At 35.4% G+C, this 19,807-nt stretch overlaps 1 protein-coding gene and 1 long non-coding RNA gene across 2 annotated transcripts; both read left to right on the top strand.

The window, feature by feature from the left end:
- The first annotated feature begins 2,585 nt into the window (after window positions 1-2,585).
- Window positions 2,586-4,704, top strand: LOC149173934 (cell division cycle 20.2, cofactor of APC complex-like). The gene is made up of 4 exons (XM_089428040.1): window positions 2,586-2,893; window positions 3,311-3,580; window positions 3,665-4,243; window positions 4,342-4,704. The coding sequence occupies exons 1-4, from the start codon at window positions 2,693-2,695 to the stop codon at window positions 4,486-4,488; spliced, it is 1,197 nt and encodes a 398-aa protein (XP_089284166.1). The 5' UTR covers window positions 2,586-2,692; the 3' UTR covers window positions 4,489-4,704.
- A 26-nt stretch (window positions 4,705-4,730) lies between these two features.
- LOC149173933 (uncharacterized) lies at window positions 4,731-6,932 on the top strand. Its single transcript, XR_016259715.1, has 2 exons — window positions 4,731-5,053; window positions 6,654-6,932. It is a non-coding gene; the product is annotated as an uncharacterized LOC149173933 (long non-coding RNA).
- The last annotated feature ends 12,875 nt before the right edge of the window (window positions 6,933-19,807 follow it).

The following is a 19,807-nucleotide window of genomic DNA, read 5'->3' as shown; positions in this document are numbered from 1 at the left end:
AACTACCCAAGGTAAGGCACCCCCTTCTCTATCTTTGTAATCCTTTAGGCTATGCCACTACAATTTTTGGGCTTCTACTATAGTCCATCACAGAAGTCTCAAAGAACTGTAACTCTAGGAGTTCCAACTACCCTCAAGGATCTTCTAGGAACCCCCCAGGCCTCACACTCAGAAATCTTACCCAACAAGTTCCCCCTCCAAGCTCCATCCTTTCCCAATATGAGAAAGTAGTATTTCCCTCATAATTCCAATGAGGAACTTCCAATAGTTTACACAAGTCATAAGCTTCAATGGATATCTAAGCTCATATCTCAGCTAGTCTCAGCAAAACTAGGGAAGTACCAAGAAGAATGGTTGTTTGGATGATGGTTGAATGATGACCAAAACTATGGAATGAAACCTCACAATCATGGAAAACATGACTTAAGTATGCATGAAGTAATTTTTCCAAATGTCACCAAGGAGCTCACCCTCACCACATGGGAACTGCCATAGCCTTATTTGTCCATTAACTTTTGGACTTAGGATAGAAAATCAAGGTATGACTTAGGCTTATACATGCCATTTTTTTTATACTTTTGGTTATGTCCATAAAGTCACTTTTGGAATATAATATTATTGACATGGCTTATGAACCATGTCTTAATTCCACACCCTCACCTTTCTTACTATGGAGTCATACCCCCTCGTACTCTTTTCATCTGGTGTTTTGCAGCCATGGTGTATTTTTTTATAACATGGGTGTGATTACATATATTCATAGATAGGCTCACTAGCATTTTAACATAAAATCTCTTTGGCCTTAATCACACAAGCACTCTAGCTTCAAGACGTATAAGCATAGGCACACGGACCTGAAAAACAAATATGCACATATATATATGGGCACGTAGGGTCAACACAACCTAGTTCACCAACCCAATAAAAGTTTCTACAAACATATACAAGGGGTCATATTGAGTGTCTTACATCCACAAACTAATTCTATTTCTTCCAACAAAATATCTTGCAGGTCCACCTCAACCTAAGTCCATGCCCATATTCTATCATTTTTTGAGTCCCAATTTGCCTCTAACTCCACAAATTTGTTGATCTTATTTCCTATTGAACTCGAGATTTATTTTCACCCAGAAACTAGAGGGAGCCCAAACAAAATGTTCCATATTGTTTGTGTGGAAAATTGGTTCCCTTGATGAGTCAAAGTTTATGCTTCATCTTTGTACCACGAGACCTAATGGCCCCCAAGTTTGAATTTTACCTGAAAGGTTATCTGCACCTAAGCCTAAATGTGGAAGAAAACACATCCATCCTCTAGTTAAAACATGGGCCACCAAAGCATATCCATTAAAGAAACCCAATTATCCTCAATCCATATTTTAAGGGATTCTAGCCATATAATCTTACCATAGAAACACTCCACTATAGTCTTTCGTAAGATTTCTAAGACCTCCAACCCTAACACCATTTTCACCTATGTTTTTTAGCACGAATGAACCTTTTACTCCATTGCTTGGATCCCACTCTTTGAATGACCTCCTAGGAGAACTTCTTCCTATTCTACTCTGAAGGACCTAGATATTCAATTTCCTTGAGTAGTGGAGAAAGGCACTCGAAGCTTAAAAATGATGTATGTACTACATGGTCTATTTGGAGATCTATCTCAGTATAGAACAAAGGGATCACCACCTCAATGTTTTTCCTAGAGTTAATAGGGTTATTAACACTCTTGTCTAGATTATACTTGAGATTGGCAAGTGTCCCTCGAGACTTAGAGTGGAGTGGTCAAAATGTTTGGACTTGATAAGGGCTATATGCCCCATAGTCCACAATGTGTTCTTCCATGATGGCTAGCCTCCAAAAAATGAAGCGCAAATAATGCCAATGCTGGGAACAGGGAACAAGAAACACAATATGCCACATCTACTTTGGCTATATGACCACTGGCCTAAATCTACCTACCATCAATTCACGGTTTCTGTATGACCTGCTTTGCCTGATTGTGCAGATAGCTTTGCTCTGGGGCAAAGAGAACGCTAAGAGGATACCAGGGGCTTCTGATACTTTTTGCTAACGTTTCGGAGAACCAGACGTCTTGGAATTCATCTGGAACTATTGTTTTTTTCGGAGAACCAGACGTCTTGGAATTCATCTGGAACTACTGTTTTGTTTTGTTTTTTTAAGTTTTGCAGAACCAGACATCCTCATTCTTTGAATTCAAATTCCTTTGCAACTATTGATTTCTTTTGTTTTGCGAATTTAAATTTAGGCACATTGATTGTTTGTCATACATTGTGTTTTGTCAGGTTGTTTTACTAGAGTAGGAGTAATGGAATCGCCTTGCAGTTCAATGAATTCTAACAGGCATTCCACAGAGAAGCGATGTCTCTGTCCTCTGCAGAAACAGGGTGCTTCAACGAATAAACGCAACGTATGCATTCTCTCCTTTTTTTTACGGATAATTTATATGCTGCAAACATGCCATTCCCCCAATTAGCATGGTCATTCCCATTTTTGGCACATTCAATTGGAAGTGTGAACCAAAATTTGGTTTTATTGTTTTTGGTATCACAGAGCGACAGATTTATCCCGGCAAGAGGATCCATCGATTGTCACGCAGAGGCAAAATGACAATGACGATACCCATGCCCTCTTCCCTTCCCCCTCCCCTTCCAAAAAAGCATACAAGAAGGAGATGGCAGCCACTTTATTGAAGAATGCCGGTGCTGCTGACAACAATTGCAGAATTCTCTCTTTCAATGGAAAATCATCTGCTGACAACAATTGCAGAATTCTTTCTTTCAATGGAAAATCATCGACTGTTTCCCAGGCTTCACAAGAAAATGTGCTGCCTAATCTCCCTATTTCTAGAAGAGCACGCAGATATATTCCACAGGTAGGCCTGGATTTCATATTTTTTTACAGTCATTTTCACTAGATATTCCATAATCAAATCTTGAATACCATTGATGTTTACTCGTTATTGAATCAGAGCCCTTGATCCTATTTGTAACTGCAGCATTATCCCATATGGAGGAATGCGTTATACAGATATTTTTCTTTTTCATTTGCAACGCTGAAATTGCTACCACGCCCATTCTAATTTTTTAAATTTTTTTTTAACAGAATAATGTTAGAAATCATTTCAGTACAGGAAAAGTACCCCTTTGCAAACAAAGCCATGATCGCATTTTTTTTGTGTTAAGTATTTGGGATTTTTGTTATTAGCACACTGGATATGCCTATCTGAGGACCATTGTCCTTTGTCTTTCTTCCTTCACCTAGTAATTTAACTTATCCATGTTGATTGCAGTCTGCAGATAGAACCCTGGATGCGCCCGACCTTCTGGATGATTATTACTTGAATCTATTGGATTGGAGTTCCACCAATGTTTTGTCCATAGCCCTGAACAACACTGTATACTTGTGGCATGCTTCTGATAGCTCTATATCTGAGCTTCTGATTGCAGATGAAGAAGAGGGTCCCGTTACCAGCGTTAGTTGGGCACTCGATGGGAGGCAAATTGCCGTTGGGTTGAATAATTCTGTTGTACAGTTATGGGACTCGCAATCTAATAAAAGGGTAAATAAAACTTGTTTATCTCTTCCAAGGTTTTCTCATTCTAATATAATGGCAATCGCTAAATTTGACATGATACAATTGCAGCTAAGAGCCTTGAAAGGTCATCATGAACGTGTTGGTGCACTTGCTTGGAATGGTCCTATTCTCACCACAGGAGGGCTGGATGGGATTATAATCAATCATGATGTTCGCATCCGTGACCACATTGTTCAAACATACAAAGGACATACCCAGGAGGTTTGTGGATTGAAATGGTCTCCTTCTGACCAACAACTTGCAAGTGGGGGAAATGACAATCTACTGTACATTTGGGACAAGAGCATGGCATCCCATAATCCTTCCTCTCAATATTTCCACCAATTAGATGAACATTGTGACGCAGTCAAGGCCTTGGCATGGTGCCCCTTCCGGAACAATCTTTTGGCATCTGGTGGAGGGAGTTCAGACGGTTCTATAAAGGTTTGGAACACTCAAACAGGTGCCTGCCTGAATACCGTCGACACCCATTCCCAAGTCTGTTCATTGCTGTGGAATAGACATGAGCGTGAGTTATTGAGTTCGCATGGGCTAAATCAGAACCAGTTAACCTTATGGAAATACCCATCCATGGTGAAAATTACTGAACTTACAGGGCATACTGCTAGAGTTCTTCATATGGCACAGGTATGAAAATTCATGCTTTTTATGAGTACTTATGCATGCATCCATGTTTTCCCTTTAAATTTGTCCTAACGACCCTTACCATTGATTTACTTCTTCAGAGTCCTGATGGGTACACAGTTGCATCAGCTGCAGCAGATGAAACACTCAGGTTTTGGCAAGTTTTTGGGGCTCCCGATGCCTCAAAGAAGACTAAGACTAAAGATGCAAAAGGGGCTTTCAACATGTTTCATACTCACATCCGCTAAGAAGTATCTGTCCAAATTCATGGAATCAGGATGGATGTTCAACTGAAGGTAGTAATTAGATGTTCTTTTTTCTGTTTACAAAGCTCTTTTGCAGGCACTCTATAGTTCTGTTGGATTTTCCTGTAGCAAATTCCAATTTCTTCTTTGTAATATAGCATGAATTGTGTATAGAGGGGCTTGCAAGTTTCATGCTCACATCCGCCAAGTATTTGTACAGATTCATGGAATCAGAATGGATGTTCAACTCAAGGTAGTAATTAGATGTTTTATTTTCTGCTTGCAAAGCTCTTTTGCAGGCGCTCTATAATTCTGTACTCATAGTATGAATTGTGTATTTTATCTATTGTGGACCCTGATGGAACAATGTTGCAACAGCTTTGTGAGACAATGATCCATTTCTTCAGCTGCGTGATAAGCTTTAAAGTGGTTTGGCAAGTCTTTGGAACTTCAAAGACTTCCAAAAATGATAAGTTATGGCTATTAGCAAGTATCTGATTCACATCTATAAAAAGGCCTCCATGCTTCTACACATGGAATGATGATGAGGGGATGCTCAATGTTGCAGGTAATGCTTGAATTATTTATCTTGTTCATTAGCTGTAAGGAACTTCTATCTATATTTTTATCTCCTGTATATTTTATTTCTGTAATATGATACACTATTCCATCATGCAATTCTTGTCAAGTGTGCATTCTCATAGGATATTGATTGATATTAATCAGAGTAACTAATCACATACATAAGTACTACTCTGACTCATGTGGCTACAATTCTAACATTAAAAAATATTGACTGCACTGAACTGACTAACTTCTTAAAGAAGCAGACACTAAATTGAGAGCTTCTCATGTCCTGCCAGGACAGGTAATATGGACATTGTGTGTTGTGTACCTGTTGCGAGGTCATGTCCATGGTTTTAAACCTTGGCTCTCATGGAACTGCTGGCTTCATCAATAATCCTTGTCCTGTGTCTCCAAACAAATCTTGAATTTTGTGGAAATTGTTTATGCTTCTTGTATCCACTGATCATCTCTTGCCTCCAGTTACTAATATATGTTATTTGGCTGTTTGACTGATGAGCCATTACATTCTGTATTCCTCTGCTATCATGGATTTGTCTTCCTGATCAATCACGATTGCCCTATGTCGTCAAACACATCTTGAATGTTTGTCGAAATAGTTGACGCTTATTGGTCCTATCTGGTCATTATATCTTGCCTATGATTACTGACATCTATTATTGGGCTCTTGGAGAGACCAGTCAGTCTTATCCTGTATTTCTTTGCATTTAAAATCGGTTCAAGTTCTGGCATTTTTGCTTTGTCCGATAGCCATCCTGTGCCTGTATTTTTCTATGAAACTTTGATGGTTTTTGGAGTTGTTGCGACTCCTCCATCTGGGTTCCCGCTGTATCCTTGCCATATTTTGGCTTGCATGACACAATTTTTTTCATACTCTACGTTCAGCTAATTAGAATATTTGCAGTTACCTCTGAATTAAACATACCCATCTCTACTATTTCATGGATGTTCTCATTTTTTTAATTTTCCTAAATGTGTTTTGTAATACCTTTCTTACTAGATAATACAAGTTACCACTACCATGTAAATCAAATTAAGTTGAAATTTTAATCATGGTTTCATTTTTTTATTTTCACTTCCCCTGTCAATTTTGGTAATAAATTCAGTTAATGATGAACAAGAAATAATCGGATGAAATTCTGTCTTTGCCTGTTCTTAAATTACCTTCAAGGTAATTTAAAGGAAATACTGACAGGTATACTGGTAGCATTCAGTTTGTCAGATTTATTCATAATTTGCAGATGATTTATAATTTATTATATATGCCTGATTGATAATATACCATTTAAGAGATGTCTAGCAAACACATTTTCATTCATTTAATCAACAATTAAAATTGGATCAATGAGATGTAATCTGCAAATGAGGTCTGTGAAAAATCAGTGGAAATAATTAAGATAAATTCTAGGTTTTCTTTTAGAAGCAGGCTAAATGACACATTGTCAAGTATTTTAATCTAATGTAACAGAATTTATTAAATGAAAGACATTTTGAGTTTGAAGGATACTATTTAATTTGTTATGCATTGCTATACTTAGCACTTCCATAACATTTGTCTAACACAATGAATTATTTCTCTTTAGTACACAGGTTAAAGAAGATAGTTCAAGGTGCCTTTAAGGAACATGGGATCTTGATAGCATTCTAAGATGTTCGAGGATGGGTTCAACTCTCCTAAGAAGAATCATACGGAGAAGAGTAGCATAGTTCCTCAATTGCATTTTTTTAATGTCAAGATCCTAAGGTACGCTCTTTTGTTATTAGTTCTGTACTTAGCTAGTTGTGCTAGAATTTTCCAGCACAATTAAATTGGTAAGTGTTTCTGGTTGATACTATCTATGATTCATCTTTATTATGTTTTATGGCATGAATTGTCTTGTAATTTCATTTTATTGTATTGCATTCTTCACTGACAATTGTCTCATTGTAGCTCCTCCCTCTTCCCTTTGTGCATTGATAATCAATATCTATTGATGTCTGTCCCATAATATTCCAAGGGCATTTTTCAATGCCATCAATCGAAAGGAAAATTTTCCACCTTTCAATGTCTTAAATTGAAATCAACTTGAAGTCTTTCTTGGATTAATGTTCAAGGCATTGTGAATAACCAAGATACATGAAAAAATGTTGATGAGCAGTCTCCATTACTTCAAAGCTTTTGATCATTTTTTTGAAAGGTCAATGCCTGTGTGTGGATATAAATCCAAGTGCTTAGATACAGATTTTCTGAAAATAGTTTAACTTTCAAAATTCTGTTGTTATTCTGGTGCTTAGGGTTCTGAATTACAATTTCTCATTGAGTCTAATAACTAAAAGTTCAGCTTGCCTTGTATTTTCCTTTACTGAATCTACAATATATACATTTCACTGGCATAAATTATAATACGAATGAAGTTTTGGCATTACATATGGGATCTATCTAATTCAATTAATTCAATTCTCAGATTCTTTAATTACTCTTGAAAACAACTATAAGTTGTAGTGAACATTTCTTTAGAATAAAATGTTTTAAAAACAACCGTGAAAAGTGAACTGCATAATTTCTTTTAATTTTCATACATAATGGTGTAATGCTTAATATATTTTATTTTATTATTAAGGTGTAATGCATCAATATATTTTATTGTATTATTAAGGTGTAATGCTTCAATATATTTTATTTTATTATTAAGGTGTAATGAGTCAATATATTCTATTTTATTATTAGGACTAGATATTTATTATAAATCCATAAATTAAATATCATAAATTCTTAAATTATCATCATTATTATTATTTTTAAATTTATCCTTAAAAAATAACCATTTTAACATGAAAACACAAAAAGTGCATAACTCCCAAAAATAAGTTTTTGAATATGTACAGTGAATATTGTGAAAATCTAACAAATAAATATAAGGTTTAAGGTTTAGTATAAAGTGGAATATTTGAAAATGGTATTGAAAACAGTGGTATTAGATTGGATAAATAAATGTATGTTTTGAATAGGCAAAACATTTGAAGATGGATTGGACAACAATTATATGAAATATGTATAAGTCTGATATTTAGGTGTAATTATATGTTTTATTTTATATGGACTTGCAAATATGAACATTGCAGGTCTTTTATGAATTTTTATTTTTATATCTTAAAATTGCATTGCAGAATTTTCAATGTGACATATATATGGAATATATCACCTCTAATTGCAATTATTATTAATTATTTTTATTATTCTTACTAGTTTAGAATAATATTACAGAAATGTCAATGTGACAAATACATGGACTATATCACAACTAAATTGTACTCAACTATCAATTCTTAAAGCCTTATATATCAAGTTAGGGGGGGGAGGTTTCAAAAATATTGCAATTACAATGTATTGATAAAAATATCAAATTGTGTAAGACAACTAAAGGGATGGAGGGGTTAGCTTTGCAATGAGATGGATCATGATTTGAAATGTCACGAACAGGTCCATTGTGACATGTGGATATTGCAATTAAAGGTTAGCCACAAGACCATTGTGACCTAGACTTGGTGATGGACGTACAAGCAAGCAAAGATTGTTGATTTAGAGCTTTCATCAATAACAATAAGTGAAATTGTATATGATTATGTAACTACACATTATATAAAGTAGTGTTGGATTTTGGCATGCCTAACCTAAAATCTTTTTTATCATACTTTATGTTCAATAGATTGGAATGTTTGCTAGTACCTCTAAAATCTAACATACAAGTCATTATTTCATGAATGTTATACTTTTTTCCTTTTCCAATGTAGTGTGTCATACCTTTATGTAGTGTTTAATTCTTTTATTTTCACTTCCAAATAAATTTCTATAATGAATTTTGCAAATGATGAATAAGAAATACTTGGATGAAACTCTTGTTGTTTTCTTCTTAATTCTAAGGTAATTCAAAGGAAATATTGACAGGTGTCTTAACTTAATGTAGCAGCATTTAGTTTTTAGATTAATTCATCAATAACAATAAGTGAAACTGTATATGATTATGTAGCTACACATTATATAAAGTAGTGTTGGATTTTGGCATGCCTAACCAAAATCTTTTCTATCACACTTTATGTTCAATAGATTAAAATGTTTGCTATTACCTCTAAAATCTAACATAACCATCACTAGTTCATGGATGTTATACATTTTTCCTTTTCCAAAGTAGTGTTTTATACCTTTAAGTATGCCAAGTAGTGGAGATTTTCATTAGGAGATAAATTATATTTACTTAAATTTGAATCATGGTTTAATCCTTTTATTTTCACTTCCCAATAAATTTTGGTAATGAATTTTGCAAATGATGAATAAGAAATGCTTGGATGAAAATCTTGTTGTTTTGTTATTAGTTCTAAGGTAATTCAAAGGAAATATTGGCACGTGCCTTAACTTAATGTAGCAGCATTTAGTGTTTTAGATTAATTCAAAATTTGTCAATAAATTATAATAATAAAACAACACTAATAATTCAAGCCACTAATATGAGTATCTATCTTAACATAAAAACATCTCCTTCATGTATGGTGACTTTCAAGTTAGGATTGCCAAATTCATCCATGTTTCATGGGAGTAATTGCAAACTTGAAAATTAATTGGTAATTTTTTCACTTCACTTTATTGATTCACATTAGATTAGTTATGTAAGATTTGTCCGATATGGTTTTTGGTACGAGACTCTTATGTTCCTTCCTTTTAATTGTTGATACATAGGATTCCATGCACATGCATTTTATACAAAATTTACATGCATTTTCTTACATTTAATTCAATTTGAAAATTCTTTATTTGCACCTTGTATTAGCAACTTCTTAAGTATTTAACCAAAGGCATAATAATGGGATCTTGTAAAAATATAATGTGTTACAGACATTTTTTTGTTTGTAAGCTTGAGGGGACTACGTCTTCATCATGTCCAATATCCGGAATTGAATTAGTGACTTCACTTCAAGGAGTGCCTGAACATAGCACTATCTATCCAAGATCCCGTGGACAATGGTTTATAAACATTAAATTGTTCAATTTATATTTTTTAGTATATATATATATATATATATATATATATATATATATATATATATAGATATATATATATATATATATAGATATATATATATATATATGAAGTAATTATATTATATTATTAGTATAAATTAATCTAAATAAATGCATATCAAATATTGGTAAGGTAAAAAATTAGCCTTAAATAGAAAACATGTGTATTTATAGTGGGAAAAACCTTAAACAAAGGAAAATAACCCACTCTCAAACATAAAAATTGCATCTATCTCGATCCACCATTAAATTCATCATACAACTTATTATAGTTACCAAAATCCTTAAAAAGCACAAATCTGGATCCTTTTTCCCCCTCCATTTGCCTTCTACTATTTCACTAGATATATACAATAAGGTTGCTTGCAAGGGCATTTCATTAATGTGAAAGTGCTCATCATGCTTGTTTTGTTCTTGATTTATGGGTCTCATTAATTCAAAAGTAGATTTTTTTTTCCTTCAACTAATTTATAAATGAGAGTCTTATAGCCCACCCACTTTGCCAACATGGATTGTCTATGGAAATTAACTTCTGATTTTTTTTTTGTCACGTACACAAATCTTTGTTCTTGGAATGGATACAATGTCTCCATTCTCAATGAAGGCTAGTTCCAAAAACTTCTAATGGTATGTGCAAGTTCAAATGATTGCCCATTTAGAGATAATCCACTATGCCTACCCATTTCCACCAACAAGGATATCTATGTAGATAAGATAATTGGTTTTTTATTTCATATTTGAGACTTATGCATGAAATGTCATTGGGTGGGGAGATATCTAGAGCTACTACATCCATTTATATTATATCTCATTCTGAACCAATTTCTAATGTCCATCATCAAGAATGATTTGTTCTTTGTTGTTGATATAATATGGGTGTAGATTTTATAAACTACTAATCACCAGCATGCATGAGAGGATGTCTCTATTGCATACTTGGTTCATTGCTCAACTATTTTTTTGTAATGCCAATTAAGTAGAAATATCTCTATTTAACATAAGCACTCCATATTTGTTTTGAAGTTGAGTTTATCTTCTACTTATGACACCTCTAATACAAGAGTAGAGGAAAAAATTACTCTGATCCAAAATATCAATTGAAGTTCTATGCTTGCATTTCATCTACATGACACTCCTACTCAACCATGCAAAAATCATATATCTACTCTATTATTTGAAAGTGCTTACACAACACTCTATGGTCTCATATGTGCAAAAACAACTTTAGTGGTAAACTTTTGCATACATACATCTATCTATTACTTCCATTAATAATATGCATCATTATGTTGAGAGACACTTTACAATCCAATATGGGGGGGTGTTGTCATGTTATTGTTAAATAACAATATATTAAAAATAAAATAAAAGGATACTCCATTAAAAAAAAATTAAAAATATCCAAGTCATCTTTAGAGTAAATTTAGATTTATGTTTTTGAGTTAGAAGTAGAAAATATTGTCAATTTTACATAATAATAATAATAATAGTAATAATAATAACAAAGATTTACTTTTGATTATGAGTTAGTCATGGAAGTAGAAAAAAATGTTTTCTATTTAGATTCTTAACAATGAAATCTTATTAATAAGCTCATAAGTTACTAATGAAACTAGAAAAAATATTGTTTTTATTAGTTAAAAAGGAACTAAAAAACGTACTTTATTCTAGTTGATTGCATGGAGAGTAACGAGGTGCTATACAACCCATTATGACAACAAAAATAAATAACTATACATCTACATATGCCCATGACAATAAAAAATACAAATAAACAAGATAAATAAATAACTACCTATATACATGGCAACATCTTAAAAAAACAACGTAAATCCATCATAAACTATCAAGATGGATCTAATTTCTGAGGGTATAATTTTTTTTTATCATTTAATATGAAGGAAATAATACATGACATGTAGTTAAATAGTAACAAAATTACACCTTAAGAAATATTATTCCTCTAGGTCCTTGATAGATTTGGGTTTAAAATGAATCTACGTTGATAGTACTACCAACAATTACTTAAACAAACCCTTCATGCACAATTCAAAAAATACACAATGCCCAATTTAGAATTAAATACAAATATATATGTCCTTGGAGTTGCCATGGGGGATTACCACACTAACAATCGTGGGAGTGAGTTGTAGTTAAGACTACTTAAGGATTTAAAGGGGTCTATGCCCATACCAAGGATACCATATTATATTGACAATATGATCCAAATTATAGGAAATGGTGGTGGAGGTTTAAATCATTGATTTGATGAATAAAAGAGAATGATGTATGGAATAGCCATGAACCACTTATAGCCCATATAATGTTATAGTATTCTTTCTTTTTTTGCATTTACATAGTTGGATTTTAGGCAAACCAACATTCAAAGTGCCAATTACTTAATCTATAAATGCAATAGGTAATTAAATAATTGATCCAACACATATTCAATCACCTAGCAACCAATGTATAACCTCTAGGAAATGTAAGGTAGCCTACCAAAGCATATACAACCTATGTATGGCTTGTAGGACCCCAAAGATAGGTAAAAAGAACCATATTGTTGACTATGGAGCCTATTTATCTTCTTGATTAAAAGGTCTTATTTTTATCCATGTTTGTATCCTAGTTCCCAAAGGTGGGTGTGAGAGAGGGGTGGGGGGAGTGGGTGTGAGGGGGAGGGGGAGTGGGGTGGGGGGTAGGAGACTTACCCCCCAACTACTTTTGCTAGGGGGTCCATGAGGGCTAGAAATGATTGTTTAGAGTCCCCCTTGGTTAGGGGTTCAAGGAAGTGCCTCCGGAAATACATTTTTTGAAACAAGTTATTGCAAAATATTGTAATTTTGTAGTCGATAGGGGTCATTCATCATTAAATTGTAGATATAATGCTAGAATTTACGTTGGGGTTTTTTTCCTAGAAGAAAGCCCTCTTTTTATGAGGCATTGTATTATGACTATGGATTATTGAGAAAGCATTGTAATTGAGAGATGCGAATATGAGAGAGTGAAGAGGAAGTTGCAAAAAATGTGTTGTAGGATATATTCCTTCATTTTGTTGCATAGATTAAAAAGAATGATTGGTTGTTTCTTTGTGGACATAGCCTAAATCAGGTGAACCACATATATTGGAGTCTGCTTTGTATTGTGTCATTCTATTTTTTGTTTTTTCATTTGTTTTGATTTATTGTGCCGTGATATTATTCTTGGCAAATGGTATCAAAGCCAAAGGTTTCTTTGATTGATAAAACTCATAGGAAATAAGGTTTCCTAGTTCAACTAGGAGCAATAGTGGAAGAAGGTTTTAGGGTTGAGAAGTTTAATGGTTAAAACTACCAACTATGGGATTTTCAAATGGAAGATTATCTATATCGATTTTTTTCTCCTACCATTGGCCATAATAGAAAAATAGGAAACAACTATGAAAGACAAAGAATGGTAGATTCTTGATAGAAGGGAATTGAGAACAATACAAATATACTTGGTGGCATCAACAGCGTTCAACATTTCAAAATAAATGGAAATATAGTGATTGATGAAGGCATTAACTGAACTTAATCCCTCAATTTCCAACAAGTTTTTCATATGAAGCATTTATTTAATATGAATATGATCCATAACCCCTTGAGGGAAACTCAATTAGTGATCACTGTGAAAACGAAGTGTTATGCACCACGAGATTCTAGGTTCAAATCCCCTAAGTTTACCCATGGCCACATGTTTGGGGCATCATGGTTCACTTAGGGGTTATAGTGGTAGTGGTCAGAATCGACCAATGTGTCACACGAGTACGAGACCAACTCAATTGGTGATTCCTCTAGTAAACAAACAATGAATATGATCCATAAATAGTCATGGATATTCCATTAGAATGTTTGTCACAATAGATATGATAAAATAAACTAAAATTTATGCTATGGGGATTAATTTTCCTTTGCTTCCAAATTTAATAATTATTGTTTTTTCGTTATCCATGTAAAATAAAATGAAAAAAATAGCGAAAAATAAAATATAATCACACATCAACCACCAATGAACACAAGGTATGCTCTCAGAAACACTTACGAGAGAAAGAATAGCTACAAGGTGAGGGTTTTTTGCTTTCTCTTTCTCTGTAATGGAAATAATGCAAGTATAAAGGAGAAGGCACTCTCTATGGAGTTGCTTGAGGCTTGTGGATTTATAGGATACTATAGAACACTAGATCTCTTTGTTATTCTCTCTCACTCCCACTTCCATTTGTCTTTTTCTTCTATGGAACATGTTAGAATCGAAATGAATGAAACCTTCTTTTCCTCCTAGTGGACCGATTATAACATTGTTTGATAGCCAACTAAGGGTTAGGTTTGACTCCTTCAACTCTTAATCAGAGTTAAAAATTTGACCCCTCTAGAGACTTCTTCAAATTCCCATGTGGCTAGCCCCATATGCATGAGTAATAGGGGCTAACCTAGCATCCACTTGAACCATGGTGGTTAATCATGATAGGTCAATTTCTATTTGGCTTAACTTTTCCATATGAACTCCAATTGATGTGATTCTTACACCATTGGAAATGTTAGTAAGAGTAGAATAATTTCACATGGTTTTTCACTTTGGTGAGAAATATTTACCCCCCAAAAATGTCATTTAACTCATCAAAATGGCCCCAAAATGTTTTTTACTGCAATTCTCCAAACCAGGTCTCATTAATAAAACTAGTCGTGCAAGTTTGTTCCTTCACTTTTTCCACTTTGGAAGCATCAATATAGATTTAAAATAATACAATTATCCATTCTAAATTACACCTCTCTATTTTGGGAGGTTTTTGGTCTATAAAATCTTTTATTAAATGAGGTAAGGTTCCTTGGAGTACCATTTAGCCTTGTCTCGAAGTTGTCCTTTCAACCCAATTTTCCAAAGATGATGTTTTCCTTGTCTTATAGTTATATACTCTTCTACAAAATTGTATCCTCTTACAACTAGGCTTAGGAATCCGGGGATAGATACTCTATGGAAGGATGGACTCACTCCTCTTCTTGATCCAACATGGAAGATGTAGAAATTTTACTAGAGAGAAATAACATTTTATACAGAGTAAAATTAAACCAACAAAAAAACACAAAGCATAAATACAATCCACACAATATTGACCGTAGGAAAAACCCAACTTCGAGGAAAATCCAAACTAATGGAATTCCATCAGATCCCTTGGCCAAAACCTAACCAAGCTAGCCAAGTGAGGCTTCACCCTCACATCCCCTAGCCCATTAAAATAGAGTTACACCCATCCTTTTAAAGGCTCTATTACATGAATTCCATGGGAACAAAACCATGGGAAACCAAAAAACTATTGATTTTTGTAGCTTGGGAGGTACTCCAAGCCTTAGGGTTTGGGGTTTAGAGGGAAAAGTGCCACAAGGATCACTTGTGGGCTTGGAACCCAAGGTAGGGGTTTTTCACCCATCAGGATTTGGGCCAACAACATGAAGGATTTCAGCATGAGAATATTTGAGGTGATAGAGCTTGGCATTCTGATTCCAGCGCTCCCAAGATCACTCAAATCGGAGCTCTAGAAAGGACAGAACGTGGGACTAGAGACATGTCTCTTAAAATGAATTCATGGATCCCTCATTATGTGTATATATAGAGGTGGAGTGGACTTATTCCTCGTCCAATAGCATCAAATACCACATATCTGGAATTAGACTGAGCTCTAGAAAGGATAAAACGTAGGACTGGAAGGACTGTTTTGGAGAGTATTCGATCCTCAACAGGGTAGAGACACCACAGCAAGGAGGCCGCAATGTTGGAGGTAAGTTCTGGGCTATTTTTATGGGAATTTTATATGATTTTAGGTTCGAGTTGAGCATAAGAGACAACCGCAGTAGAGAAGGGGTGTTAGGGATTGTTTGAGTGTGGTTTAGGATCCAGGGATCACTAGGCCCTACATTGAGAGATACTCTCCAGGATTTACCATGCATCCCATCTTAGGACCACTAGGCCCAACAGAGAGAAAATCCACCTCTTGGATTTATCGTATATCTTGCCATTCATCGGCAAGTATTCCTAGGCCCACCAAGGCACACAATCTAGCTTTACCACAACCCATGGACTGGTTCAAAGGTTACTGGGCCATTGGCTTCGTGATCCTCAGTCCGGTTCAAGGACCACTTAGACCATGTGTTTGTGAATTTGGAGATCCACCCCACTTAGCTTCAAATCCAATTCGGCCATCCCAAATAAACCGAATGAGAGAACACATTTCATCAAAGCTATCAAGAAATGGCAAGGTGAGGCTGAAAATACTCTCACACCTGGAAAAACACATGCCATGGTAGAAAAGAAACACATGAAATCCCATGCATGCCAAATCTATCAAGGAAAATACACATGCAAGTTGATACTTGAAATGAAGCATGTCGTAGCTACTTGATCTTGCCTTTCCATTCTTGATCTTTGCTTCCTCTTGCCTTCTTTTCCTTTCTAGCTCCAATGCAAAAGTGCTCCAAGAAACTTTAAGTGTCCAATAGTATGGGAGAGAGAGAGAGAGTAATGAAAGAGATCCAACACTGAAGTGACAAAAGGTTACCAACTGATCCTCATAAGCCTTTTTATGAATGAGGCCTCTATTTTCTTCATTTTCCACTATTTTTCTTCATTTTTCTCCTCACATCCAACCTGTGACCTTTCACCTCCTTTTTCTCCTAATTTCCATTATTTTCATAAATAATTGTGCCAAAAATGCCATTTTTCCTTTCCAAAGCCTTAGTCATTTCCTTTTTCCAATTTCCTTAGTGATAAACAACAAAATGAACACCCCCTAGGATGTCTTTTCCAACACTCATCCTGAAATAAGTTTCCCATAAACCATGGTTATTGTTTTTAACTTTCATTACATGGAATTTCCACCAAGGCAGTTACAAAACTCTCCCCCTTGGGGGACATTGTCCTCGGTGTTCAATCACACATATACCTCAGCAACCCATTGAAAGAAGACATACTTCTCATGGAGCTTTATAACATTACTCGATGTAGTATTTACAATGAAAGCCCTGCTCAAAATAAAAGCATCATGATAACATACCGTATATTGGAGCTGTATAACATAGCTATTTATGGTATTTACAATGATCATCCTGTTGAGTGCCAACCCACGTGACATAATAACATCATGATAACATAACCACATGATAGCATAGTAACATGACAACATAATCATAATGACATGACACTCATACCGCATAGTGGAGCCTTATAACATAGCTCATGGCGATATTTACATCCATATGCATATGTACATATAGAAATATCACCAAAAATATATACCAAAAACATATACCAAATCATATATCAAAACATATTCCAAACACCATATCTAAGCATATACCAAAACACCATATCTAAGCATATACCAAAACACCATATCAAATCATATATCAAAACACCATATCAAAGCATATACCAAACCACCATATCAAAGCCTATACCAAATCACCATATCGAAGCTGCTTTGACTCAATCGAAAAATAAGGAAGGATACATAGCCCACATCTGATCCCCCATCTGCCATGTAGCATCATCGGGCCCAAAGTGCTTCCATTGTACTTTAACTTTCTCGATTTCTTGGTTCCGGAGCATGAGTACCTTTTTCTGCAATATACACTAAGGCTCCGTCTGGAATTATCCATCTAGTTACACCTGTAATACAGACCATTCAATCACATGATTAACATACTTAACATACTTCTTAAGTAAAGATACATGGAAAACATCATGGACTTTCATTGTCGGAGGCAGTGCAAGTTGATATGCTACTCGCCCAATCCTCTCAATGATATTGAAGGGTCCAAAAAACCATTGTGCCATCTTGGCACATGATCCAATACGCAAGGAGTTCTTCTTCGGTTTGATGTGCAAGTACACCTGTTCCCCAACCTAGAACTCCTTGAACAAGATGTTCCTATCTACATAGCTCTTCTGCCTATCTTGTGTTGCCTTTAGATTCTTCTTGATCACATGCATTTCCTATTCCATGTCTAGCAACATCTCTGGTCTAATCAATACCCTGCTAACCGAATCACTCCAACTGATAGGATTGTTACAACTTCAACCATACAATGTCTCAAAAGGACTCATCCTCAATGACTCCTGATAACCATTGTTGTATATGAACTCTACCAAGGGAAGATACTCTTTTGACTTTCGTTGTCAATGCATCACATCCATCCTCAACATTTCCTCCAATATCTTATTGACCCTTTCTATTTGTCCATCTATCTACGGATGATAAGTTGTACTGAAAGCCAACTCTGTGCCCAAACTTGCAAACAACTACTTACAGACACAATCTTCTTTGCAACACCTTGCAACCTAACCACATCTCTAATAAATACCTGTGCTACATTGCTAGCGAAGAATGTAGACTTCACAGGAATGAAATGTGAAACCTTTGTCAACCTATCCACGATAACCATGATGGATTCATGTTGCTTCACTGTCTTAGGCAACCCTGTGATCAAATCCATGGAAATAACCTCCCATTTCCATATGGATTCACGATCGTTTGTAGCAGTCCACATGGATGTTTACACTCTGCTTTCACTTGTTGACATTCGAAACACCTCACCACAACTCTGCAACATCGCTCTTCAAATTCGGCCAATAGTAGAATATCTTTACTGTTGTCAGTGTCTTCTGATAACTTGGGTGACCCGAATATGGTTTTGCATGGAACTCCCTCAAGATCACCTTCCTGAGCTCACTGTTATCTAGTACATATATCTTGTCTCGAAACTTGACCAGTCCATTTGCTATAAGGCAATAATCCATACCCTCTGCACCTGTACCTGTACCTGTTCCTCTACCTGTGCTTCCACATGTACCTCTACCATTACTTGTACCTGTACTATCACTTGTACTTGTACCCACACCTTGTTGCAACTTGTGCACAATCTCCAAGTACCTGACATCATGCTGACCTTCCTGCAAGATCCTATCCTATAGATTTGTCCCATAGGAGCTCACAGCTACCAAATGATTTACCTGTACCCGTCTTCTAAGAGCATCTGCCACCATGTTCTCTTCACATTTGATGTAATTGATCTTGAAATTAAACTTCATGATCCTAGCCAACCATCTAGCCTGCCTGGCATTCCAATTCGGATGGTCAAACAAATACCTCAACCCAATGTGATCACTCATAAATACAAACATCTTGCCAATATGATAATGTCTCCACATCTTCAATGCATGTATGATCGCTGCTAACTCAAGATCATGTATCGGGTAGTTCTACTCGTGCTCATTTAGTTTCCAAGACTCATAGCAGACCACTTGTCCATCCTGCATAAGGACTCCACCAAGCCCTTTCTTGCAAACATCTGTGCATACCACAAACTCTTTGTCCGGATCTGCAATCTATACCATTGGTGCATGTGTCAACAACTTCTTAAGCTACTCGAAGCTAGCCTCACGCTCCTTTGTCCATTTAAACTTCTTACCTTTCCTCTGCAATGGTGTGATAGGCTAATCAATCTACAAGAAGCTCCTAATGAACCTCCTATAGTAGCGTGCCAAACCCAAGAAAGATATCACCTCATCCACACTGTTAGGAGCTACCCATTCCATGATGGATCTTATCTTCTCTGGATCTATTGCAATGCCCTCCTTGGAGACAACATGCCCCAAGTAATGTACCTCAGTCTG

Source organism: Pinus tabuliformis, chromosome 4_2 (genome assembly GCF_031772625.1).
Source record: "Pinus tabuliformis cultivar Carrire ecotype Pingquan chromosome 4_2, CPIR1, whole genome shotgun sequence".
Taxonomy (NCBI): Eukaryota; Viridiplantae; Streptophyta; class Pinopsida; order Pinales; family Pinaceae; genus Pinus; species Pinus tabuliformis.
The sequence above is the reverse complement of the archived record's forward strand: the minus strand, read 5'-3'. Positions and strand labels throughout refer to the sequence as shown.